This window comes from Mastacembelus armatus, chromosome 2, assembly GCF_900324485.2.
Source record: "Mastacembelus armatus chromosome 2, fMasArm1.2, whole genome shotgun sequence".
Taxonomy (NCBI): Eukaryota; Metazoa; Chordata; class Actinopteri; order Synbranchiformes; family Mastacembelidae; genus Mastacembelus; species Mastacembelus armatus.
The window spans coordinates 10,318,757-10,343,788 of record NC_046634.1 but is presented as its reverse complement, the minus strand read 5'-3'; the positions used below and the strand labels follow the sequence as shown (position 1 = coordinate 10,343,788).

The 25,032-nt window shown below is 47.1% G+C and overlaps 2 protein-coding genes across 2 annotated transcripts; one reads left to right on the top strand and one right to left on the bottom strand.

Moving 5' to 3' along the window:
- Positions 1 to 252: 252 nt before the first annotated feature.
- Positions 253 to 23,009, bottom strand: vps16 (VPS16 core subunit of CORVET and HOPS complexes). Its single transcript, XM_026301676.1, has 28 exons — positions 22,841 to 23,009; positions 22,740 to 22,767; positions 22,331 to 22,384; positions 7,561 to 7,788; positions 6,946 to 7,034; positions 6,752 to 6,843; positions 6,403 to 6,531; positions 6,174 to 6,318; positions 5,983 to 6,098; positions 5,784 to 5,906; positions 5,632 to 5,687; positions 5,372 to 5,461; positions 4,751 to 4,922; positions 4,473 to 4,604; positions 4,224 to 4,351; positions 3,994 to 4,029; positions 3,789 to 3,897; positions 3,536 to 3,670; positions 2,819 to 2,927; positions 2,629 to 2,726; positions 2,429 to 2,533; positions 2,157 to 2,234; positions 1,833 to 1,919; positions 1,659 to 1,741; positions 1,214 to 1,310; positions 1,035 to 1,138; positions 774 to 956; positions 253 to 628 (listed from the first exon to the last, which is right to left on the bottom strand). Exons 4-27 carry the CDS (start codon positions 7,608 to 7,610, stop codon positions 815 to 817), a joined length of 2,505 nt encoding a protein of 834 aa, XP_026157461.1. The 5' UTR covers positions 7,611 to 7,788; positions 22,331 to 22,384; positions 22,740 to 22,767; positions 22,841 to 23,009; the 3' UTR covers positions 253 to 628; positions 774 to 814.
- On the top strand, positions 18,594 to 20,910 carry gbx2 (gastrulation brain homeobox 2). The gene is made up of 2 exons (XM_026301680.1): positions 18,594 to 19,105; positions 20,352 to 20,910. Exons 1-2 carry the CDS (start codon positions 18,594 to 18,596, stop codon positions 20,908 to 20,910), a joined length of 1,071 nt encoding a protein of 356 aa, XP_026157465.1.
- Positions 23,010 to 25,032: the final 2,023 nt, after the last annotated feature.

Below are 25,032 nucleotides of genomic sequence, written 5' to 3'. Positions count from 1 at the left end.
TTGGTTGGTGTCCTTGTAATAAATTCACTCATACTTTCATGACATAAATACTTTAAAATAACACAATGAACATTTCTAAAGGATTTATGGTGATAAATATTATCAGTCACCAGAATTTTTACTGTGTGTGTCATATACAAGATGCTCCAGCACCAGTGTGACCTAAACTTCATATATGGATCATGTGACAGACTGAACCTTGTGCTGATCAAAGTTACAAACAGAAAAAATGTTTAAAAAATGAAAAGGACAGAAATAGAAAAAGTTTATACAGTAAATGAATGAAAACAGACACACAAAAATAATACAGTAATATACAGAGTCAAAGAGGACTGGGGGTGGTCAGGTGCTTTGAACAGGTGAGTTTAACTTCACAATAAAAGATTCTGTGACTGGTGAAAAGCTTTTAATGTAAAGGAAGGAAACTGAGCAAAGGGCACAAAGAGAGACGACATGAAATCACGTCCTGGATCAGGCTCAAACCGGAGACCGTCAATTTCATGGTCGCTGTTTTAACCTCTGATCCACCAACTGTGCACATGCTGTTGCTGAGCTCTGATAGGACGGCCAATTGTCGGGGGAGGGGTTTACTCAGTCACAGGTGCAGCTTGCAGGTGTAGACGCAAGACTTTTTATGAGAAAAGACAAACACAGAAGAAGAAAACAGTAAACCATCATGACAGATCGATAACATAATCTTAGATCTGACATGAAGCTGCAGCTCTGGTTGCTATGGTAACACCTATCAAAGCAGAAAGTGACCTGAGGATCACCTTTTGGCAGCAGACCTGTGCCATACACTGTGGAAGGAGGATCACTTTTTGGTGGCAGCAGCTCTGGCTCGGTTCAACCTGTCAATCAGCAGGTGGTTGGAGGCGGGGCATTTGGACAGGACCGCCCCGATCTCAGCGTCATTCCTTCGCTCTATCGCAACATCTGCCGCCCCCTCCTGGTCACTGACAGGAAGAGGAGAAGAAGAGTTACCTGTGTGGTCAGGTCTCACCTGTGTGATGATGTTACCTTACCCAACTTACCCCACTGCCAGGTGAGCCTTGACCTTCTGCTCAGGTGTCACCTTGGAAACGTACTTCTTGGCTTCGAACTTGTTGTTGTGCTTCATGCACACTTCAACAAATGCCTGAAGAAGAAACGAGGTAGATGTAGTTCAAACTTTATTTAAAAAATAATACTTCACAAGGGCGGAGACTCTTACCAGGTAACCAATCGGAGACTTCTTGCTCTTTGAAAATTTTTCTAGCTCCTCCCACTCCTCCTTCTCTGCCAGTGCCTTCAGCTTCAACCACCAATACCTGGACAGTTCAGACATACAGGTGAAGAAGACAGGTGGATGTTAAGTAGGTATTTACCCTTATTAGTCCCACACTGGGGAGAATTGCATTTCCCACCCAAAGTGCACACACACACCGTGAGCACACAGCCGCAATTTGGGGTTACAAGTCCGACTCTCTATCCATTAGGCCACGACTGCCCCCACTAACTAGTTAGGTGTAACGTTACACCTGTCACACATACAAACATCTGCTGCATAGGTAAACAAAGGTGTTCCTGCCACCTGAGAAATGATCACATTAAAATTACTGATTGGAAATCAGCCAATCACAGCAGAGCTCTCTGTGACATCACCTCCTGTGTCTCACCTTTTGTCAGGTACCCTGAAATCTCTGTAAAGTTGTTCTGCCTGTTTGTGAAGTCCTAAAGACAACAGCGCCTCCATGGTTGCCTAGAAACAGGAAGTGAAGTCATAAGACAGGAAGTGACTAAATAATTACATCATTTGTTTAATCAGTCAATAGCCACGCCTCCTTGTGTACCTGTAGAGACAGTCCTAGTAGCCCCGCCCCCTTCTCATCATCCAGTTTTCTCTGAAATCGAAGGAGACGCATCTCGTCCTCTGTGGCCTGTGAACAAAATGATCAATTAAAATAAATGAAGATATAGAACTGTGTTTTATAGTTCTGATTAAACCTTCATGAAATAATTTGAAATAAAATTATTATTATTATTATTATTACGACAGGATGTAATAAACACACATAGTTTACTGCCCTGCCTTTGTCAGAAGGATATAAGTCAAATTTAAAGTCGAAAGTTAAAATAAAAGCGTGTGAATAGCCTGATCACTTTCAACGTGTTACCTTTGCAGCAAACTCATTCTTGGCTTTGTTGTACTCATCCACAGCACTCTGCAGGACAGACAGACGGCTGTCCAACCTCTGAACAGACAAACAGACGGTCAACACTCGGGTTAGACTGTTTCTTCTAGACGGGCTTCACACAGGACTGACTTAACGTCTGTTGCTTTGAAACAAGCTCGACAAATCTCTGACTTTGCAATGAAAATTTAAAAAAGATGCTCATTGATCACCCAGAAAAACTTCTTTATGTTTCCACGGGAACCTTTTGTTACCTTTTCTCTGTAACTGGCAGTAACGTGGTAGTTTGCGAGCTCCTGGTGATCGTCGTCCTGATTATAAAGGTCCTTCAGGGTGTCCTGCTCCTGCAGCTTACAGAACTGGCAACACAGGAACCAAACACACTACAGGTGTCAGAGAAACACAGGTAATCCCACAAACACAGGGTGGTGATGAAGATGATGAAGATGCGAACCTGTCTGTACAGGCTGAGCGCCACCGGCTGGTTCCTCAGGGTCATAAAGAAATCTCCTCTGTTCATCTCGTTCTTCAGGTAACTCACCACCGTGTACACTGATCAAACAGACAGATGGACTCGTCAGCGTCACGTCACTCACCTGACCTCCAGGTGGACGTCACCCAGCTCAGCGCTAACACAGACTCACCCAGGTCAGTGTCTCCACTCTCCACAGCCTTGCTGAGCGCCAGCTGGCTCCTCTTCATCTTCAGCAGCAGAGGGACCTGCTCTCCGGACCGAGGTTCGAAATCCAACAGCTGACAGAGTCACACAGACGTTCAGAACGGAACCTCTCAATCTAATCTCTAAAATACATAATGAATAGGGAACTGGACCTGCTTAAAGTCATTCCATCTATAAACATCATCACTATTTATTCTGTGTGGAGCCATTAACACCTCAGTGGCCACTGAAGGCACAGGCGTCTGGTTATTTCTGGTTGCTCCTGGCCACCCTGCTGTTTTCAGGGTCACATGAGTCCAGGTTGTGAATTTACCTGAGGAGGGGTGTCAGGACTGCACTGCCAGTGCATGATCAGTGATTTTGTAGACCACCTCTGTTGAGGGGCAATCGTTCCAGTGTGAGAGACGTTACTATAGTTTCACTTCCTCTTTTGAACCATCCAGTCTTCTTTGGCCAGTGTGCGTTTCTTGATTATATATCCTGTGGTTCCCATGGCTCCACAGAGATTAAAGAGTCATGAACAAGTTTTAAGGTGAATCATCTTCAAGAACCTCAAGCCCAGTTGCCATTTTTCAGCTGTTTGACACCAGATCAGTGACACATAAAATAAAAAGTGCGGATCTGTAACAATTAGTTCAGACCTGGTTCAGTTCTGACTCAAAGCATATAAAAGCCCAGTTACCTTGATAGCAAGCTCGGTGCGTCCACACTCATAAGCTTTAGCTGCGATGTGAGAGTACGAAACGCCAGGTGAGTCTCCCACCTTCACACAAATCACCTGGGCTATAGCTGTGTCTGATAGGTCCTTCTGCTGCACCTGGACCCGCCCACAAATACATGAGTGTCAGTGCGGCGCCATTAGCACCCAACAGATGAGATCAAATAACAGAGTCGACGAGGGCGGAGTCGGGTGAGTCAGGTAAGAATCTGGTTACCTTGCATGAAGCCCAGTGTTTGAGGACTCTGCTGACCCCCTGATAATCAGGAATCTTCAGGTAACGGCAGATTTCTATCGCTAACGGATAAAACTGTCGATACACCAACCTGAGAGACAGACAGGTACAGACAGGTACAGGCAGGTGTGATGGTTTAGACAGAAACAAGTACAAAGGGACAGACAGGTTGGATGAGTTGACTCACCTGTCTATCAACACCTGTAGAGTCATCTGTTTGAATCTAAGGTCAGAGGTCAAGGACTTTATCACCATGGAAACAGAGTGAACAGTTTCTACTGTGATTCTACTCAAATATCTGCTTTTGCATAAAGTAGGTAGACTGGAGACTAAAAGAAAAGTGGCCCTGACATCCTTACTAAAACTCACTATACCCTACATTTCCCATGATGCACCTGTTCAGCATGTTCAGGATACTGAGTGTGTGTGAGCGGCAGACCAACGCCACTCTCTCTGACGGCGTTCAGGACTCGGAGTTCTCTGCAGGTGGACACAAACACATCTGGACTGAAGTCTGTCAGGAAACACTTTCCAAAAGACGCCGCCTGGTGGACAAGACGAGATTACACCTGTAAATACTGAGACAGGACCTGCAACACTACAACGCTGGTTAAATACTAACCACTGAGCCCAGATCAGCTTTAACAAATATTTGCTGTATCTCACCCTTAGCAGGGATTTCTGGGTGTTGCTGTCGTATTCATGACCTGCCGCCTCCACGCACTGTTTGACTGCTTCTCCCAGCATGCTTTGCTCCTTGATTTCCCTCAGGTACTCGTCAGCCTTCTGACTCAACTTCTACACAAACACACAGAAATCAGCTCTGTAGGAGACGCATATTTAAACCCGCAAGACCCCTGTCAGACTGTTGCTGTATCATGCAGTCAGTCAGACAAACAGTCGGACAGCTAAACAGGCAGACAGATGTACAGTGAGGTGGTTACCTCGTACTCCCGGTGGGCCTCCAATAGCAGAGCTCCAGGAGCCATTGATGCGATTTTGAAGATGTCCTGACAGACCAGAGGAACCTCCTGAAGCAGCTCCTGATTGGTCGAACTGATGATCCGAACCCCGTCTATTTCTCCCACCAACACACACGGCTCCTCGATAGGGAATCTGGGGTCAGGGGTCAAGGTTCAAACACAGATGAAACATCACCTGACCAAAGATCAACTGAAAAGAGCTCAACTGGACTACATCAACAGAACCGCACACCAGGACCCCTCCACCCTCCAGGGAGCCTTAATAAAACTCAGAAGATCTTAACGTGGCCATGAAGAACATTAAGAAGTCTGAACTGGTTTGGTTACTGTGTAAACAGGTCTGGCTCCAGTCTGAACTGGTTCGGTTACTGTGTAAACGGGTCTGGCTCCAGTCTGAACTGGTTCGGTTACTGTGTAAACAGGTCTGGCTCCAGTCTGAACTGGTTCGGTTACTGTGTAAACGGGTCTGGCTCCAGTCTGAACTGGTTCGGTTACTGTGTAAACGGGTCTGGCTCCAGTCTGAACTGGTTCGGTTACTGTGTAAACAGGTCTGGCTCCAGTCTGAACTGGTTTTAAGGATACTGGATGGTGTCGTTACAGATGCCAGCTACTATGAGCAACCTGTCCCACAACAACACCACAGACGGCTGCTGACTCTTCGGTCTGCGACACCTGCACAGGTAGAGAGATAAGTAGTAGTAGTAGTAAATAGGTAAACAGGTTAATAATAATGACACCAAGACTAGATGGAGACACTATTTAATGATAAGACAAGTAAACAAACCGGCAAGTAGGTAAGACAGATCAGGTAAATATACAGATGGTTAGACAGGTAAACATACCAGACCATCTGTTTGGGCGGTGACGTCTTTTTGGTGTTGGTTTCACTTAGCTTGTCCTGTAGACACAAAGAAACGGCTGTCAGTCATCCCTGCTCCCTCAGGTAAGACAGCAGAAGAGACCTCCACTCCGACTGGACAGAGAAGTTACTTACCTGGAGGTCGGACGAGCCCGTCCACAGGTATCCTGTGTCAGTGAAGAGAGCCAGGTATTTATAACTGAAAGACACGCACATGTGGACTATACTGCCGGCCTGAGGACTGAAACCTGGAGGACACTGAGGACAAACAGGTGAATTAGTTACCTGGTCATCTGACTACCTGTGTTTCTGTCCACCTGTCTAAGTGTCTCACCACAGCAGTGCAGGATGTGTTGTCCAGGATGTAGAGTTCAGGTCCATTGGACAGCAGAACTTTAGTCTGACGATCCTGAGTGAGGACGACCCAACAGGAAGGCTTCCCCTGCAGACCTGAGGGAACACATACAGACGGGTCAGAGACAGAAGGACAGGAGAAAACATCAGTGCAACTGGACTGGGTCTTACCTGGGACTTCAGGTAACCTGCGGAGCTTCAGGTCATCAATATTTGTTGCCAAGGTGAAGCGCGAGGAGCCTGTTACTATGGCAACACCTGTTCCATAAGGAGAGTGGAACACCTTGACCTCCAACACCTGACTCTGGACCACTTCCTGTATAACATCAGAGACTAGTTACCAGACCGACCCGACCCACACTGTTAGTTAATATGACTACAGACTAGCTAACAGACCGACCTGACCCATAGTGAAGTGTCTCTTAAAGGATCCAAAAAGGTCGTAGATTAGAACTGATCCGTCCTCTTGAATGCACAGCAGCTCATCACTGACCGTCCAACCCAACTGGACCACAGGCCCGCTCTTCCACTGAGACAGACAGACAGACAGACAGGTAAGAGACAGGCAGAGAGACAGACAGGTCAGACCTGATCCTGGACTGATAAAACATAATGAGAGCAGTTTGTCAGAGAGTCTGGATCAAGTCAGACAAAAATTTAAAGGCTGCATCAACCGCGATTACACCTGGACCATCTCCAGGAGCCACGGGTGATTGGTTAATAAAGAGGACAGGTGTGTCTCTACTTACAGGGAAGCTGGTGATGACGACTCCAGACGCAGAATAAATCTCTAACTGAGGACGAGAACTTGGAGAACGTCTGTGAGGTTCTCTGAGGAGAGCTGAGAGAGAGACAGGTTCAGCTGAGTGTAAAGGGGCTTTAGATGTGAGTGTAGTCTGGATTTGGCCTGTGCACGTTACAGCCCATAATAATGTGTTTGTACCTATTGGTCCTCCATATGGAGCTGCAGCCACCAGACTGTCTCTGAGTCCATCACCGACGGTCCAGCACATGTCGTACAGCTCTGTTTTACTGCAGAGACATTAAACATGAACACTCACACTCATCAGACCCAAACATACCGACATCTGGTCTTTTTCTTCTGTTCAACCAGACTCCATTGAAATTTCTGTTGTTTTAAAACTCACGAGCTTTGCATTGGAACAAAGACCACCTGCTAACCTGTCTGAACTCTGACTGTGATTGGTTGGAGTCTTCCGCTGAATTCGTGTGATTGATACACGTGATCAGTTTAACACACCTGTTCTAAAGAGACTGAACTGACAGGTATCAGCTAACAGCGCTAACAGCTAATGACAGCCCACAGTGAAGCTAATGCTAATGTGAAGCTAACATGAGACGCGTCCCAGGAGCAGAGCAGCGATGCTAACAGTCAACAGGCTGCACCGTCAGCTCTGTTCTCACTAGAAAACAAACTGTGGGAAACACACATGTTGTTGCTGAAAGCACAGTGAGCTAACGGATAACAGTTAGCCCGGGTGGTTAGCTGTACGGCTAACGTTAGCTGCTCTCGGCTAACAACCGGACACAAACTGACCGATAAAACGCTTCTCCCAGCGGGTTCCAGTTGGCAGTGATGAAGGCCATGTTGTTCCCCGGAGACAAGAACCTGTTTCCAGCTCAACGATGAAAAATGCCCCTTAGCTTTGGCTCAGTCAGCTGATCTGGCATCACAACAGAATGCTACTTCCTCCTTTTCTTCTTCGGTGTTCAACGGCAGTTGGCATCCTGGTGTTGCATTAGCGCCACCTGGTGTCACTAGCCCCTTAGTGAAACAAACAGATTATTACATTGATGCTGATAAAAATTTAAAACAGAACAATTTCTTGTACTTTATATAAACATTTAGCTGATAATGCACATGTCACATTTATATTTATATTTATCCAAATTGTCCTTTTTCTGCTTTGGTTATGATGTGAAATGTCACAAATACATGAACTAAACACGCAAAAGTCAAATTACTGACAATAACAAACAATCAAATATTTTCTTCACAACAACATCAACACATCCACAAACTAACACTATGAAAACAGACAATTCTTCATATTTTGACGTCAAAACATTTTCCAGCTCCAGCCTGTGATTCTGTGCACACACGGTGAGATTTAGTTACCACTGAGCTTAAAATGGGACATTTATTTCTCCAGTCTCAGTCCAGGTGGGCTCACACAGCGGAATAAACTGTCACCTTTTCTGCTCCTCGCTGTTAATTCAATTATTCACCAAGTGTGCGGACCGCCGCCTTCCTCGCCTGACAAACAAGCCCCCGAGCGGCGAGACGCTCCAGTTGTGGTCCCAGAGGGGCCGAGGACACAACCCCCCAACCCCCACAGATCCAAATGACAGGATAATTAGAGGATGCAGAGACTAATCAGCTCACAGCCCTCTGAGCTCTTTGTTTCCTGATGTATATATTTATGTATCTATGTCAAACACTGAGGACACCTGAAGGGAAAAGACTCCAGCAAACACACTGAGCATCCTGCTGCAGCACAAACCCACTGATCCTGCTTCAACACAGCTTCTACATAAAACTACACATAAATCAGCTTCAACTTCGTCCTTTTATTTACACTAACTCATGTAGAAGTCACCATTTCCCTGCAGGTCATAATAAATGATAGATTTCCTCTCAAACATTTACAATAAAGCTCAACATTAACTATAAATAACAGCACATTTAAAATATTACACGTCATTATCCAGGATTATTGTCACATGCTGATGGAAATGATTCGACGATTAATCCCGAGGTTGAATTTTATTCTAACCTCTTCGCATCTCAAGCCTGAACCCACGTGCTCACACAGACCAGCAGTTTTTAAATGCAGCATCTTTAAAAGCAGCAGCATGAATATTTGGATTATACATTCACTGTGTCTCTGTTGCTTCCATCACACACGATCAGCCCGGGGGGTCGTCCCTCCGGACTCATTTACACAGCGCCGGTCCTCACGTCCCCCGGTCACATGTCCCACTCTTCTCCTGTCCCCTCAAACGCACCACCACTCCCTGAAGAGCCCACATGTTGAATATTCCCTGCTCATCACATGCTGCAACGACCCTGCTGTGGATTTACATGGACACGGGTTGATTGGGTGTGATAACGGACACACAGCGGCCTTCAGCTCAGGGGCGTTTCCTCCCACCGCCTTATAAACAGCCTGAACTGAAGCAGCGCACCGGTCGCTTTTTTAAAACCTGCATGTTGGATCAGCATCCTCCTCTGGCTGCCATGTTGAAGTACAAATATTCCAACAAAGCATCAACAATGTGACACACAGACTCACAATAATAATAAAGAACAGACCAAAAATTCTACTAAAGACACACAGAACAGCTGCAGAGACAGTTAAACACAGCGACCTGTAGAGGCCAAATGTCTCTATATATGCTCAATATGAGCGAAGACGCACAAAACAACCAAAAGACCCTGCAAACATCTGCAAACAGCTGCACATCAGCATCAGCCCACAGTATGTGCAGATTTGTTGGGAGGGCTGGTGACAGCCACGTGAGTAATGACTTCTGTTTTCAAGGAGGCCGTAAACTCCCTCACTGTCAGCTTCAGACCTCGGACCCTCCCCTGCCCCCAGGGGTCTGTGATTAGCCCACACAAACGTGACCTTCGCCCCCCCCCGGGACGTCGATTAGCCGAGGCTCGCCGCGCTGTAATTGCGGGGGACGACAGCTGCCTTTTAACGGCGCCTTCACCTGTTTTCAGCAGTTCCACGTTACAGGTGAGCTGAAAAGAAAAAGGTTCTCCAGACCAGTTGAACCTCAGGCCACACGCTTTGTGGTTCACAGCAACAACATTTAAAATTCAAGTGTATGTTAACATGACTGTCCACAAACAACAGGCCCAGGACGTTAGGGCCCAGGACGTCAGGGACCAGGACGTTAGGGACCAGGGTCCCCCCCCGGTCTTCGCCAAAACCACCACATCCACAAAAACATGGAAATGAGTACAACAACTGCAAAACACTACACAAAAGATGCACAAAGACTAAAACCAGGGAGACAAAACTGCAGAGACACTGACGTGGCTGCAGGGCCAGGAGGACGGAGGCTAATCTGAATTTCAACATGGATGCCACCGGACGCCAAAGAGGAAGCAGCAATGCCCCTAAACTCAGCTCATGATAATCAGGAAACACGGTTTTAATGAGCTGATGCTGTTATTCACTCGTCTTCATTCAGATCCAGATACTTTTAAGATCCAACATCGAAGAAAACACTGATGATCAGTTTGTCAATGTTTTCTTTTATTGATATTCTATTTTTGGTTTAGTGGTTTCTCCAGTATTTTATATTCACACAGCAGGTCAAGTGATTTAACTTGACTCGACCCCAAACACATGATGTGACCGGCTCAGGTGGATTTTTAGAAAAAACCACGTTGCTGTTTCTTTTGTAACAAAAACTCAGATTTTCATGGAACGAGCAGCAAAAACCAGCAACAACAAAACGTCCACGTTAAAAAACTCCCACATCCCCAAACCGGCCGACGGGTCCAGATGTTGACGTGGCCACAGCAGCAGCTCAGGAGCTTTTAAACATCCAGATCTGTACAATTAATTGCTGGTTATTTAACGCACTAAAGAGTCATCAAAGTAATTAGCAATGATTAGCAAATGATCCGGAATTGCTGAAAATCTGACTTATTAGCATAACATTAATTGGCTTTGTTTCATAAAAGCCAGCTGGCTAATTGTTCTGTTTCCCTGAACACTAATTGGTCCACGGCAGAGGTGTCTCTGTGTGTGTGTGTGTGTGTGTGTGTGAGAGAGTGTGTGTGAGTGTGTGTGAGTGTGTGAGAGAGAGAGAAAATCCACTTTAAAAGGGCCATACTGTGAAAAATAATACAAAACAAGGTCCAGCTTTACACTGGAAATAATCACCAAAATAAAAGCACATCTGCACTGAACATCATCGGTATTTCAGCTTCACACACGTGAATCTTTTAGAAAGTGTCCACTCAAAGTCCAATACCTGCCCAGGCCTTCTCATTAGATATTTAATCAAATTAATCCATCAACAAAAATCAATCTGCCAATATTTGATCACTGATTGGTTTTTTTTTCCAGGCAGATCAACCAGTTTGACTCTTCACCAGCTCATCATCAAACTAACTCACATTTATTCTCCATCACCAAATGATAAACAACTAAACTTCACTCGTACTATAATCTATAAAAACACAACAGGAAACTGGACTGACATTAAAAACGTAAACGAGGAAAATTAAAAACATTTAAGTGACAAACGTTAATGAATGAACTCCTGGTTTCAGCTTCAATCGCCTCCAGGTTTCTGATGACAGCCTGTAAACGCGCCGCATGAATCGCCGCCCGTCGACCTTCACCCCGCCCTCACCGTGGCGACCAATCGCCCCCCGACCTTCAACCCACAGCCATCGCTCGTCCCCGCCCCCCCGTCACTCATCACCTGCAGGTGACACCCGTGATCAAGTCACACATGCACAAATTGCTCCTGTTATTGCTTCTCCCAGAATTCCTCAGTGACCCCCAGCAGACATCAGGCTGTTACAGCTTTGACCTCTGAGCATGTTTTTCTCTGCGGCATCAAAATGCACAGAATCAAAACATGCAGCTGTCACCTGCTCTCTTCTTCCTACTGTGGGAGTTAAACATTCAAAGCAGCATTTACGTGACGTTTATGTTTGTGCTCTGGTGTCAGTCATTTAAAGGAATAATCCACTGAATCTTTTATTAAGCTCAAACGGCCTTAATGTGCCGTGACTGGACAAAATGGTGAAAACTTTTTATTCCTAAAAGCTCCCAAGGCAAAAAATCCTACAACACCCAGGATGCATTGCGCCCCGTGCATCCCGGTGTCGCATCCATTGGAGTTCGTTTAACGGCGACTTCCTCTTGACGAGAGACAAGCTGTGATGGACGAGCATCAGATTTTCTGGTTCTGGTCCTCGTGGTGTCCAGGTTGGAGTTTTTTCCAAAGAGCTCTGTTCAGAGGTCACACAGAGGTCACAGGTCACAGAGGAAAGCTGCCTGTTGTTCACTGAGACACACACAGAGGAGGCTGGGTGGGGAGGCCAGGGATCAGGGATCAGGGATCAGGGAGGCCTCACAGGACTTTGGCTGCTGCAGAACCTGAGGCAGCTGGTTTTGCTGTGGCCAAGCAGCCACACAACAGGAAACTCAGCCCCACATCCCGTCATGATTCCACCGTATTTCTGACACGTGGACTGACTCAGACTGGGATTTGAAGTCCCACCTGGACAGGATCCGCCGTGGATCCCCCAGTCCATCCTGGTTTGACTGGAGACAGAAGACGGGGCGGCGATTCGGAGGAGGCCTGAGTCTGAGCGCTGAATGATGAAGACGATTATGTTTCAAGGGTTTCACGTGGCGAGCTGGAATTCATGTCCAGCCTTAATGGAGCTCGTTTTCTGCCTTGTTCACTCCATTAGTGGCGAGCGGGGGGCCCGAGTGCCGGGCCCGCCGCTAATTACGGCATGAGGGATGATCGCAGAGGGCTCATTACCGACGGCGCGGGCCGAAACATACTGTCTCTCTCCTGGATAATGATGCTGGATCCGTGGCGAGGGGAGGCAGGCGCTCGCCGCTTCATCAAACGTCTGAATGTCCAGGGGTTAACGCGGCTGTTGACTTCTCACATCTCTCCGAATCAAAACCTCCGCGGCCTCGTTAACGTGGAGAACAAGCGTTTCACACACGTGTCCAGATCCAGGTCTCAGTTCAGATCAAACCCGCTTCACTCAGAAACTAAACACTGCGTAGACCTTTGTAGTCCTCTGGACTGTTTAGTTTTGACTCCTTACTTACTCTGTTTACAGCTCAGTGAGTTCAGTTCTGCTGTCAGGACCTGGTTAGCGTAGAACAGCTAGTCTGGCTCCATCCTGAACCACAGTGTGAGGTGGAGTCAGGCTGATGAACCATGAAGAAAGTTTGTAAATAAAACACTGACGTCTGTCGCTTCTTTCTTTTCAGTTTTACAGGTCGACGTGTTCAGAGTCCTGGTTCAACAGGAAGACTGCAGCCTCTCAGCCAATCACAAGGCTTCATGTAGAGAGTAAACCAGTCAACCTGCTTCCATTGGTCCAGACACTGAAGCGTTAAAGACAGTTTTCACCAGGACCAGAGAAACTGCCAGTAAAATAAAAGCTGATCTCAAACATCTGTCTGCCATCGTGAAGAACCAAAACCAAAAAGTCGGACTGCTCCTTTAATCCACACTTACACACCATCTGTCATCTGTCCCGTCAGACTACCGGCCTCATCGCAGCCTCTTACCTGACACAGCGAAGCAGAACTAAATGTTCAGCCAGAGATCTGTCACAAGTCCGTCAGCGGCCACCAGAGAGCGAAACCTCCACACAAACAGAACCTCCGACTGTTTTCTTTTGGAGCGGAGCCCCAGAAAAATGTGCTTTACTTTGAATTTGACTCATTTAGCTGCTGAACCCGTCCAAGTCCAGACTGAGTCCATTCACACAGAGACTGTTCAGGCCCCTTTGCTGAATTTATGTGAAATGAACAGACTCCCTGATCTGTCCTTCAGTCCAGACTCACGTTTGGACTTTTATTCTATCGATTTATTGTCGTCGATTTCAGGATTTTGTGACATCACGGACAGGTTTGTGCAAACGAAGCCAAGGGCTCTGACTATTTCCTGGAGCGGCTGTGAAAAATGCGCCACAGTCTGAGCACACAAACTCTGAAACACTAAAACCCACATGTTTCACAACATGTTGACATGTTTCGTCTTCCTGATGAGAAACGTCACGTCACCAGGGACGTTCAGGGGTTTTCTGAGGAGGCAGGGAGGGAAAGTGAGATGCTTCCTGTGAGAACACAGACGGAGGCGATTTCAAAGACAAGGCGTTCATTCATGTGAAGCCTCTCAGACGCGAGAGGAGCCTTCATGCTGCTAATGGAAGCCGACACGGTTAACCTGGAGGAAACCCAATTTTAGCCGCCGTCTCCTCGCATCCTATTCTGGGTGATCGTACCAGCAGTAATTAAGGCTGCAATAATGAAATGACTCTTCCAGCCTGAGTGTGGGAGGAGACGTGAACATCTCGCCTGATCTAATTAGCCCGTCTGAAGCTCTTCGTCTCACAGTCCCGACCATCTGGACCAAAGAACTGGTGTGCTGGATGTTTGTAATTCTCTGGGTTTGCTGCGGCACGGAAACGTCTATTTACCTGCATGTTTTCACGGGCAGAGGTCGAAGGTCAAGCTGTGCCTTCACATGTATGAGCGTAAAGACGTGGAAGCTATTTCTGTGTGTAATAACAGTCATTACAGGCCGCGGGCACAGCTGCTCTGTGCAGGCAGCAGCGTGGAAAGTTGATGAATGTCCCGACGTTCGGGTTTCACGTCAATCTGCACAAACTGGAGCAGATTTTTCTACACCCTGACCCCAAAACTCCCACGACCAGCTGTCCTGCTGCTTCCAGCTGTGAGTTTTATTCTCTGCAGCACACTGACAGTCCCACGGCTGCGGTTTTCACCGACCCTGGCTACAGGCTGCAGAGTAGAGCCTACACACACACCAACTGAAAAATAAACACACACATCTCTTTGCAAACCTCCAGAAACCTAGTCCACTCATGAGCAGCTCACGGTCGGGGACCAGAACCTCAACACTTTCAGTCTCAGTGTGGAAACCACCAGCCGAATAATGAATGAATGAATATTTAGGGCGGGTTTATTTAGTGATATGCACTGAAAGACTTCAGCAGGTCAGCAGACACCTCAAACTGTTTAGACAATTAAATCGTCTGTTTTAACAGAAGACGACAAATGTTCTTCGGTTCAGGCTTCGTGACTCTGAGTATTTGCTGCTTACACAACAGCAAACTGGACAAAATGACGAATGAGGAAAGACAAACAAACCCAAGCGAACCGTCCGACCACAGCCCTGATCAAACAAGCCTGAGAAAACGGTCTTTACTCCCACGTCCCAACAACATCCACAGTGAGGCTCGAAATCTAAATCTGTCCAGCTCCTGACCTTAAAGGAACAATCCACCATGATCATTTAAAACACACACACACACACACAGGTCCTTCAGAGGAAGCTGCCTGTTACTCCCTGACACAGGAAGGCAGCAGGTAAATGTTCCAGGTACGAGGCCACAGGATTATCCGACTTCAGGGATCAATAGGAAGATGAACTGACTTGTTGGGACGGAGGTTTTCTGCGCTGCAACAATCGATGCTAACCCCGGTCGCTGCCAGAAGATACTTAAGAAACTCAATCCCCATCAGGCCTCCTCCCTCATTGAGCCAGCCATCACCAGGCAGGGGCGACCTCAGCGGCCAATCGATCCAGCCCCTTTCAGCTCTGATAATCAAAAATCCAATGGCTGCTCTGAACGTTAATTGATCGGAGCTGTGGGACAAAAGCAGAGCAGACTCGAAAAAACCCCGGACTCACCGAGAGCTGAGAGTCCGACGCTTCTCGACTTCATCGCGAACCAAACAGAAAAAAGCTCTTCAGGTTCAACATCACACAAGTTCACCTGCAGATCGACACTGTGGATCTTTGCAAACAGCCTCCGATCTGCTCAGTAACAGGCTGAGAATCTTCATTCACACTGAAAACACTGAACTTTACTCAGAACGTTCAGTGAATAAGTCACAGCAGCCGTCGGGTTAATGTTTCTGTTTCTATGGCAGTTTATTCAGCAGCTGAAACTGTTTCAAGTCACCTGAAGACAGAATTCAAAATTAAACTCAGGCTCCTTCACGTCAGCTAAAGCTCAGGCCCACATCTGGTTTTATGATCATCACAGCAGCATTAAACTCTAACGTTGGTGTTTTTATTATAAGATGGTGTGAACTTTAGTCACTGCACTGATGAACATCTGGAATCCAGTGGACTAACGTGTCCAAATGGTTCCAGTCTTCACTGAGTCATCTGAGGTCAGACCACGTCAGCAGCAGACTCTGAAAAATGAGGGAGGTTGTGCAGGTTTTTGCCAAAGACAACAAAACTTCAGCTTGTGGGCTCATGGCAGCAGGATTCTCTCATAGGTTCGTAAACAAGGACGTGGACTAGAGAGAGACAAGTCTGCAAGGAGCCGCCTGGTCCGGAGGGATATCAGGATCCAGGAGTGTAAAAGGACCTGGGGGTCACTGTGGAGCCACAGAGGCTGAACTTCTGGTCACTTTGGTCAGACTGGTTTCTGAGCTGCCTCTCAGAATCAAACCCAGCAGCGTCTCTTCGGGGGCCCTGCTGCACGCCTCCATTTGCACGATGCACCCAAATGTCGCAGAGTCTCCTTTGGGGACTCGAGGTTTTCGGTCCTGAAGGGTTTCCTTTCCCAGCAGGTCTCAGTTTGCTTTGTCAGACGTTTTCTCTCTCCCAGCGCTCAGGCCTCAGCAGACGGCCTGACAGCCACTTCGGGAGCGTGAGTTGGAGGAAACGTGGCCTGGCATTTCAAGCCCGATGAAAAGGTTGATTCCGCCACGCTGCTCTGACTCGAGCGGCGGCATCGACGCCCGGGGCGACGTCCCCTCACGCTCCTGCTCCAGCTCCTGCAGTGAGCGTCTCCTAACTGCAGTGGTGGAATCAGCAAAAACTCAGGGTGTCACTGAGATTTAAAGGCACATGGGGGGGGGGGGTCGGTTTCTGTCCTGGTCTATTTCTGTAAACGGTCCTCAGACACTCACAGGCCTATTATCACTGCTTGTTGCAGCAACTGATGATCTGAGCAGGTAAGCAGTCCTATTAGAGAAAGCTTCATTTAGTGCAGTGTTACACTCCGACTACACCCCCCCCCCCCACCACACACACACACACACACACACACACACTCTCTCTCTACCATCACACCTTCACCCCCTCCCCCCTGCCTTTCCCCGGGCCCATAATGGATGATCGCGGCGCTCGGCCTGCATGCAGGAAAGGTTTAATTAAATCATAGTCCAATCATAATCCATGTTGTTAATTAAACTGGATAATTTATAAGTACAAAAGAGGGTATTTATTAGCTGCTCCGCGGTGGAGGGGGCGCTGTGACGTGCACGCTCCCCGTGCATGGACACATACACTTACACACCCCCCCGCTCCCTCCTCTGCCTTACAACCTTTTACTATTGATGCCCCCGCATGATTGATAATGAGACAGAGCCTGCTGTACTATTTGTCTAATGGCCGTGCAATTAAATTCCCTTGTAAATGACCCATGCCTCATTTCATCCTAATCTATGGAATTTTGATTGAATTTGTCAGCCCTAATTGAAAAATACTGCTATTTAATGTCTGCATTGCAGTTGCAGATCAGGCCTTTAATGAGATCCTGTCCCAGTGACCCTGAGGAGGGGGGGGGGGGGGGGTGTCCACGCATGCCCTTGACTCATCCCAAGAGAGGACGGGAAGGAGGTGGGGGGTGTCCTCCGGGAGATCTAGGGGTCAGGGGTCACAGGCGTCCTCCCTGTCGTGCCACGCCGCCATCGACGACGTTGGGATTAATTGATGAGGAAGCCATTACAGGATTCATTAAAATGGAGTTTGATGCCGGCGCAGGAGCAAACATTGTGATTTAAAGCTCTGCAGCTCAGGAGGAGATGAATCGCAGGATAATCGGCCTCACATGGAGTCGACCGCAGGCCTCATCATGAGTCACAACAGTCTGAGCTCTGAGGAGTCTGACTCCTCAGAGCTGCTGCAAATAGAAACTCTGGCACTGACAGAGGCAGATCCAGATGTTGCTGACAGGACTCAGCTGATTCCCATCATGGTCTGGATCAGAACCTGTGGTCACATTAAAGTAGAGAAACGACCCGAGTTCATTCAGTTTAACAAAAGAGGGTTTGAAACATTTGAGCTGATCCTGTTTTTTTTGGGGGGGGGGGGGTCATACAGCGATTATTTACTTAATACGTGCAGCTTATTATTTACAATGATGTGTTTTCACATTCTTAAAATGGCCCTTGGTCCCAATTTGTGTAATTGGCTTAAAACCAGGATGGCAGAGAGCGAGTTGCTGCATCATCGATACCAGCCAATCAGGAGCCAGAGTGCTGCGCGTAGGGCGGAGCTGCAGCGCAAAAGGCAGCGCAATTAAACAGAGGGGAGCGCAATTTAAATCCAAAACAGCCCTGGACGCGCACCGAGTGGGCGAGACACACACGCACACTCAGTGTCAGCGGGCGGGTCAGCGCAAAGTGTCCGCTGCCGTGAGACCCGTGTGCGGTCAAGTTGAAGTGGAGCTGCGCAGGACGCACGGCTCTCCAAAGTGCGCACGGCGCGTCACCGGAGCAGCGCGAAGACGCAGACCGGAGCCGAGCGGCGTTCATGGTCGAATATCTGTGGAAAAGCTTCAGGAGGAAGAGGAAGAGTTGAGTTTCTTCACGTTTTCCCTTCGTGACTCTCCTTCCTGCGCCGCACCGATGGAATGGTTTTGTTTAATCGGATTATCGCTCCTCTAAACTCCGGGTTCCTCAGAGAGGCGGCGACTCCCGCGGCTCCACCGGGGGTGTGTTCTCCCTCCGCAGCCGCGCACAGCGCTTCTTCTCCGGTCTCCACCGAGCTCCAGCGGTCGTTCATATGAGCGCGGCGTTCAGTCCGTCCTTCATGGTGATGCAGCGGCCACTCGGAAGCACCACCGCCTTCAGCATCGACTCTCTGATCGGGGGCCCCCCGCAGCCCAGCCCGGGACACTTCGTCTACACCGGCTACCCGATGTTCATGCCGTACCGGTCGGTGGTGCTGCAGCCGCCGCCCCCGCCTCCTCCATCCCTGCAGCAGGCTCTCCCGTCCGGCCACCACCCGCACCCGCAGATCCCGAGCCTTCAGGGCGGCTTCTGCTCCAGCCTAGCGCAGGGCCTGACGCAGAGCATGGCGCTCACCTCCACGCTCATGGCGTCGCTGCCCGGCGGGTTCTCCCCGTCCCAGCAGCACCAGGACGCGGCGAGGAAGTTCGGTTCGCAGGCGCTGCACGCCGTCTTCGACAAAACTCAGGAGCTGCGCCTGGACGCGGAGGACGGAAAGAGTTTCCTACAGGGCAAAGAGTCCGCGGCGCTGCAGGCTTTCCACGACACGGACACACCGGTGCAGACGTCCACAGGTAGGCGGGTTCCTCAACTTGTACAACCCGGAAAACAAAGCTCAAAGTCCGGGGTTAGGGGGTAACTCGGGTTCGACGCCCAGAAAGACACAAAGTTATTCCTCATATCTGGTCTGAAACCAGGAAAAACATTTAATTCCACTGGAGAAACGTCAAAGTCCAGACTTGTCTTTAGTCTTTATAGTGTCGATGTGTTTGTTTCATTTTTTCTTTCACTGGATGAAGCAAAACGAAACAAATGAAACATCAGTAAAAACTGTGAAACTTTACTGAATGAAACGTTTTTCCTAAAGGCCCGAATCATCTTCAGAGAAACGATTTCAAATTAAATGAAATACATGAAATTAAAATTTTAATTATTTCTGTAATTCACACAAAACAAAAGCGCTTTAGTGTTTTATAGTTTCTGGACATTTTATCTGGAAAAATCTGCTGAAATAATTTGGGATTTGGGAAAAATAAATTATTTTCTAAATCTGATGATGAAGTTTCCGGAGGCCCCGAATCATTTTAATAATCTGTGAATCAACATCTCACTGGAGGAAACGAAAAACTAAACTAATCAATAAATAATAATCAATAGTTAAATCTGTGTTTCGCCCTAAAACTCTCCGGACTTTTATTTATCGAAGAAAAATCTATTGTTCAAACAAACAGCATCACTTTCCAGACCCGGATCTGGTTTTCATGGTTTTATGGGCTCATCACATAAACAGTCCGGTTTTATTTGACCTACAATGCGGGATCATTCAGTCCGATCCGTTTCTCACGGGTCTCAGCAGTGAAGCGCAGAGCGAGGCCGCTCGGAGACGCGCCGGTGCGTAATTACGCGTGAAAGATGAAAATCCCCGCAGAGCGCGTGTTTTCCGCGGTGATCTGCCCCGATACAAACACTGATGGATATGGACACGGGGGACAGAACCACCCCCACACCCCCCTAACTGCCCCATCCATTGAACTCACCCCCACAGACTCAGCCCTGGTTTCATTACCAGATATTTTCTGTTTTAAAAACTTGATTTAAAGCTTTTTCTCAGATAATTAACTGCGGCTCTAATTGTTGACATTAACCCGATTTGAAATGAGGAGAAAGTGACTTTTGCTGCAGTTGAAGTGAAACATCTCGTCAGAAAATATTTCACAATAATTTCTATAATTTCTACATTTTCTCCACAGGCATTTTAAAATGTTTGGATTTTATTTTATCACTGAATTTGGATTTTTCTGCACAAATAAAGTTTCTGGTTCTGTGTCCTCGCAGGCAGAGCTCACAAAGAAGACCCCAAGGAGGACGAGTGCGGCCGGAAAGACGAGAGTTTCTCCATGGACAGTGACCTGGACTACAGCTCCGATGACAACCTCACCTCCATGTGCCACAAAGACGACGGGGACGGCGGCGGCGGAGGCTTGGATGACGGCCCGCACCTGCACGGCTCCACCGGCGGCGGCACCGGAGCGGGCGGCGGAGCGGGGAGCGGCGGCGGGAAGAACCGGCGGCGGCGGACGGCGTTCACCAGCGAGCAGCTGCTGGAGCTGGAGAAGGAGTTCCACTGCAAGAAGTACCTGTCGTTAACCGAGCGCTCCCAGATCGCGCATGCGCTGAAGCTCAGCGAGGTGCAGGTGAAGATCTGGTTCCAGAACCGGCGCGCCAAGTGGAAACGCGTCAAAGCCGGGAACGTCAACAACAAGTCCGGGGAGCCGTCCCGGAACCCCAAAATAGTCGTCCCTATCCCGGTGCACGTGAGCCGCTTCGCAATAAGGAGTCAGCACCAGCAGATGGAGCAGGCCAGACCGTAGAAGAAGAAGAGTCCGGCAGGGACAACGAGCCGCTTAACAAGTGACTGAATCCCGTGTTGGAGAACCAGGTCTCAGTTTTCAGGACGGTTCAGTTCTTGCAGGGCACTTAAAACCCCGACATGTCCTGAAAGCTGGACTTTAATGTCACACATGAAATAAACAGTTTGTTGTAATTAACAGTAAATTCAGCTCAAAACAGACGATGAGGCCAAACGTGAGAAACTGATTCTAGAAAATAAGGTGAAATTATCTGAGGCCGCTGAAGCTGCTGCTGTTTGGTTCCTGCAGGAAAATCACATTTGTTTTTTTTCTAGACGTGACAAACCGGAAAATACAACAAATTTACTCGATTTTCAGACGCAAAGGAAGTTTTGAAATTGGGATAAAGACAAACACAAATTTGAAGATTGATTTTAAAACTAAAGTCAAATATTTTCATCTAAATTTAAAGTCTCACTCTTGAGTTTTAGAAAAATATTTTCCCATCGCTGAAAATTATATTTGAACCCCCTGAAGTTAATTTCATCATCATCATCATCATCATCATCATCATCAAAGACACAGGCCCCAACATGAGACCGAGTGACGCGTTAAGACATTTCTCTGCAGCAGGATCCGCAGTTTTCTAATCAGCGACACCAAAAACTGTGCGTAAAGACGCGGAGCGGGGACGCGCCGCTGAGGAGGAGGAGGATGAAGATGCAACCGGACGTCTTGACCGGCTCCTCCCCACATGTAAATAAACCCACGGGACCAAACTGAGGACACCACATGTAGATTTGCCAAGAACCGGACGGCGCGTTGTTTTAAAAACTGTTCCTGGTTTTTCGGAACCAGGTGTCTGTGCTACTGAAGATTTGCTCTTTGGATCAAACTGCTTCTTTTCTTTGGTTTTGTTTCTTTGGGACAAAACGACGCTGCTAATTTATTTATAGAAAAGCTGTAACTAACATTCCCCCTGACGTGTGGACTAAAAAAACAAAAAAAAGATGTGAATTAAAAGCTGAACCAGATGTTGACAGCTGCAGTGTCTCCATTCATGACCTGACAATTTATTGTTTATTCCCAAATTTTAATATGAAATTCATCCTCTAAGGTTCGAGCACAATAAATCGGACTGTTCACTCATGTTGGGCTGATTTTCTAAAAACACTTCTATTCAGTTATTAAGAATAAAAACAGCTTCAGAGAATCCAAATGTCTGATTTTATTTTCAAGGCCTGAAGGCCTCGAGTCCTTGATGTGATTTATTTTAGAAACGAACCTGAACGTCTCGCGTTTTAAACACGAACAGCTTCAACATGTGAAACACACGAGTCGATTTAACGTTTTTCATTTATGTCCGAACATCAGACCTGCTGGTTTTACTGGGTCAACCTTGGACCGAGCTGCTGCAGAAACATTACTGGTTCAAACTCACCCAGAGAATGAGGTTCGGAGTCGCGTCCAGATGTTTCCCCGGTGCAGGTGCCGCCTGGAATAGAACCAGTGCTGTGGGTTAGTTAATGTGTTGGTTTGGACTCACACGATTATTTCAGACCAAAGACAAAAGCACAGTCTCCTCCCAGCGGCAGGTTGTGGGTCTGAACCCAGGTGGACCCGGGGCCTTTCTGTGTGGAGTCTGCATGTTGTCCCTGTGTCCGTGTGGGTTTTCTCCTCCCACAGTCCAAACAGGTTCGGTTGGTTGGTGACTCTAAACTGAGAGTCTGTTTCTGTGTGTCAGTCCCGTGATCTGTCTTGGGGGGACCCCGGTGTCAGTTGGGACTGACTCCAGCCCCCCACCATGACCTGGACTAAGCGGTATGAGGGGTGCATGAAAGCGGACCTACCTGTCGTCGTCAGGTGTTCCGGGTGAATCTGCGGACGCACAAACAAAAACTCAGAAAAGTTCGCACATTCACGACAAACTCACAAAACACGTCAAACGCACCTGAGCAGGTGCACTTCCGGTTACACTCCCGCCGTTTGCTGCGTCACAACCACAGGTGGAACAAATGTCGATGAGTCACATGACCGCCGGTTTTTCTCCCGCTTTGGTCTAAATTCCAGTTTTTCACTCGGCAAACGTCTTTTCAGACGCACGTCTGGTTCAAAACACAACACCCAGGTCACACCTGTGCAGGTACTTCCGGGGCATCACCTTTACCACGCCCACTTTTTTTGAAAGCGGAAACTCAGGTCACCGTGCCAACTGAACACGTGACGTCGTCAAAAAAAGGTGTGTTGTTGCCATTGAAACGGTTACTGGTTGGGTTTAATATTTCGATTAGATGTGATCATAGTAAAATCAATAAAACGATCATTAATGACCTTAAATCGATTAATTAATCCCGTTAATCTTTTTGTTTTTTTAAAGCTCCTCACATGGTTTTTCATATGAAAGTGAATCACAATCACTAAAATAACCAGATGAATTAATAAGAAAGAAAACAGGGGGTATATATTTATATTTACATTATATTTATATTTATATTATAATTTATATTTATATTTACATTATATTTATATTATATTATATTTATATTTATATTATATTATCTTTATATTTATATTTCTCTCTGTAATTTCATGTGTTTCTGTCACCTCAATATAAAAAAATGACCCTCAGACCACTTTAATCAAATAGTAAGAGAAGAAGAAAACTGGAGTTTGGCAGCTCAGTGCTGAGTCTAATGAAAGATGCCACCCAGGTGCATTGTGGGGAACCTAGAATCCGGTTTTATGGCGTTTGAGGGACTAAAACTGTTCCTGCATCAGTGCAGGGAAGCACAAAAACAAATCATGTGAAAAAAACAGGTTTTAGTTTTCAGGTGTGACTTTGTCATGTGCAGGTGAAACTGACGTGAGTCACATCTGAGGGACAGAAACCTGAACGTGTGGACTCTGACCTGCAGTCTGAACACAGGCGGGAACGTGTGTGTGGCTCTAATGAATTTTTTTGCAAATTGTAATCAGCCCGGCCTGTCGTGCTCGGCTGATAAATGAGACCCGGGGGAATCATCCGAGGCCGGGGCTCTTCTCTGCAGCTCCTGGCCCGGCTTCAGATGAACTCCTGCTGATTAATCCTGATGGAGCCGCGATGATGCACGACCCGGGTCCACTGGTTTAGGTCGATGAGCGTAAAATCACAGTCCAGTGTGGGAACCTCTGTTCCTGTCCCCAATTCTTCTCCCCCTTATTTCCTGTTCACTCTCCTTCCGATAAAATCCTCAAAATATGATCAAACATTCGAGATAAAGGCTCTGATGACTGATCCTCTGATCCCAAATCACATTTTTACTCCTTTGCCATAAAAAGCGACTCATGTTTATTATAACAAGCTCAGTTTTTTAAATTTAAGATTTGGTTCAAGGTTTCAGTGACTTTAATATGAAAAATTCACTAGAAATGAAAGATGCCACCCATCTCACACACACACACACACACACACACAGACACACACTGGGATTATCAGACAACAAACAGTCACAGCTGTAAAACACAGGAAGTCCATGAAAACAGTTTCACTTAAAGAATCTGGTCTTATGCTCCGTCATGTGAGACTCACAGCTCAGTTTGGTCTCAGCGCCCACAGAAACAGGAACAGGCTGATAAATATTATCTTATTTATTTATGTTATTATTATTAGATTTTGGGAACATTTGGACTTGGAGAACCTGCCTGATACTGTTACAGGTTTAGACAGAACCAAAACAAAACACAATCATCTCAAGGCACTTTATAAAAAAACTAAAGAGGAGCTCAGTGCATGATGGGAAGTCCTCAGGCAGTCTAGGATGGAAGGTTTTAAGTCCAGCCTTAAAAGTACAGAGAACGTTTGCCTCCTGAACCAAGAAACAGGAGCTGGTTCCACAGGAGAGGAGTACTATATGGTACTCAAAGTCTATGAGGTCTTTAAGGTATGAAGGAGCTGGATCATGCAGGGATTCGTACGTGAGGAGAAGGATTTTAAATCCTATTCTGGATTTTACAGGGAGCCAGTGAAGCTCGTATCCTCCTAAGACCTGAGCTGTGGTTTGGCTTGTGTTTTAGCTTCCTCCCAGCTATTTGGGGTTAGATGGAGCCAATACATATAATAATCAGATATTATCCACAGTCACATGTGAGGACATTCGGTCTGAG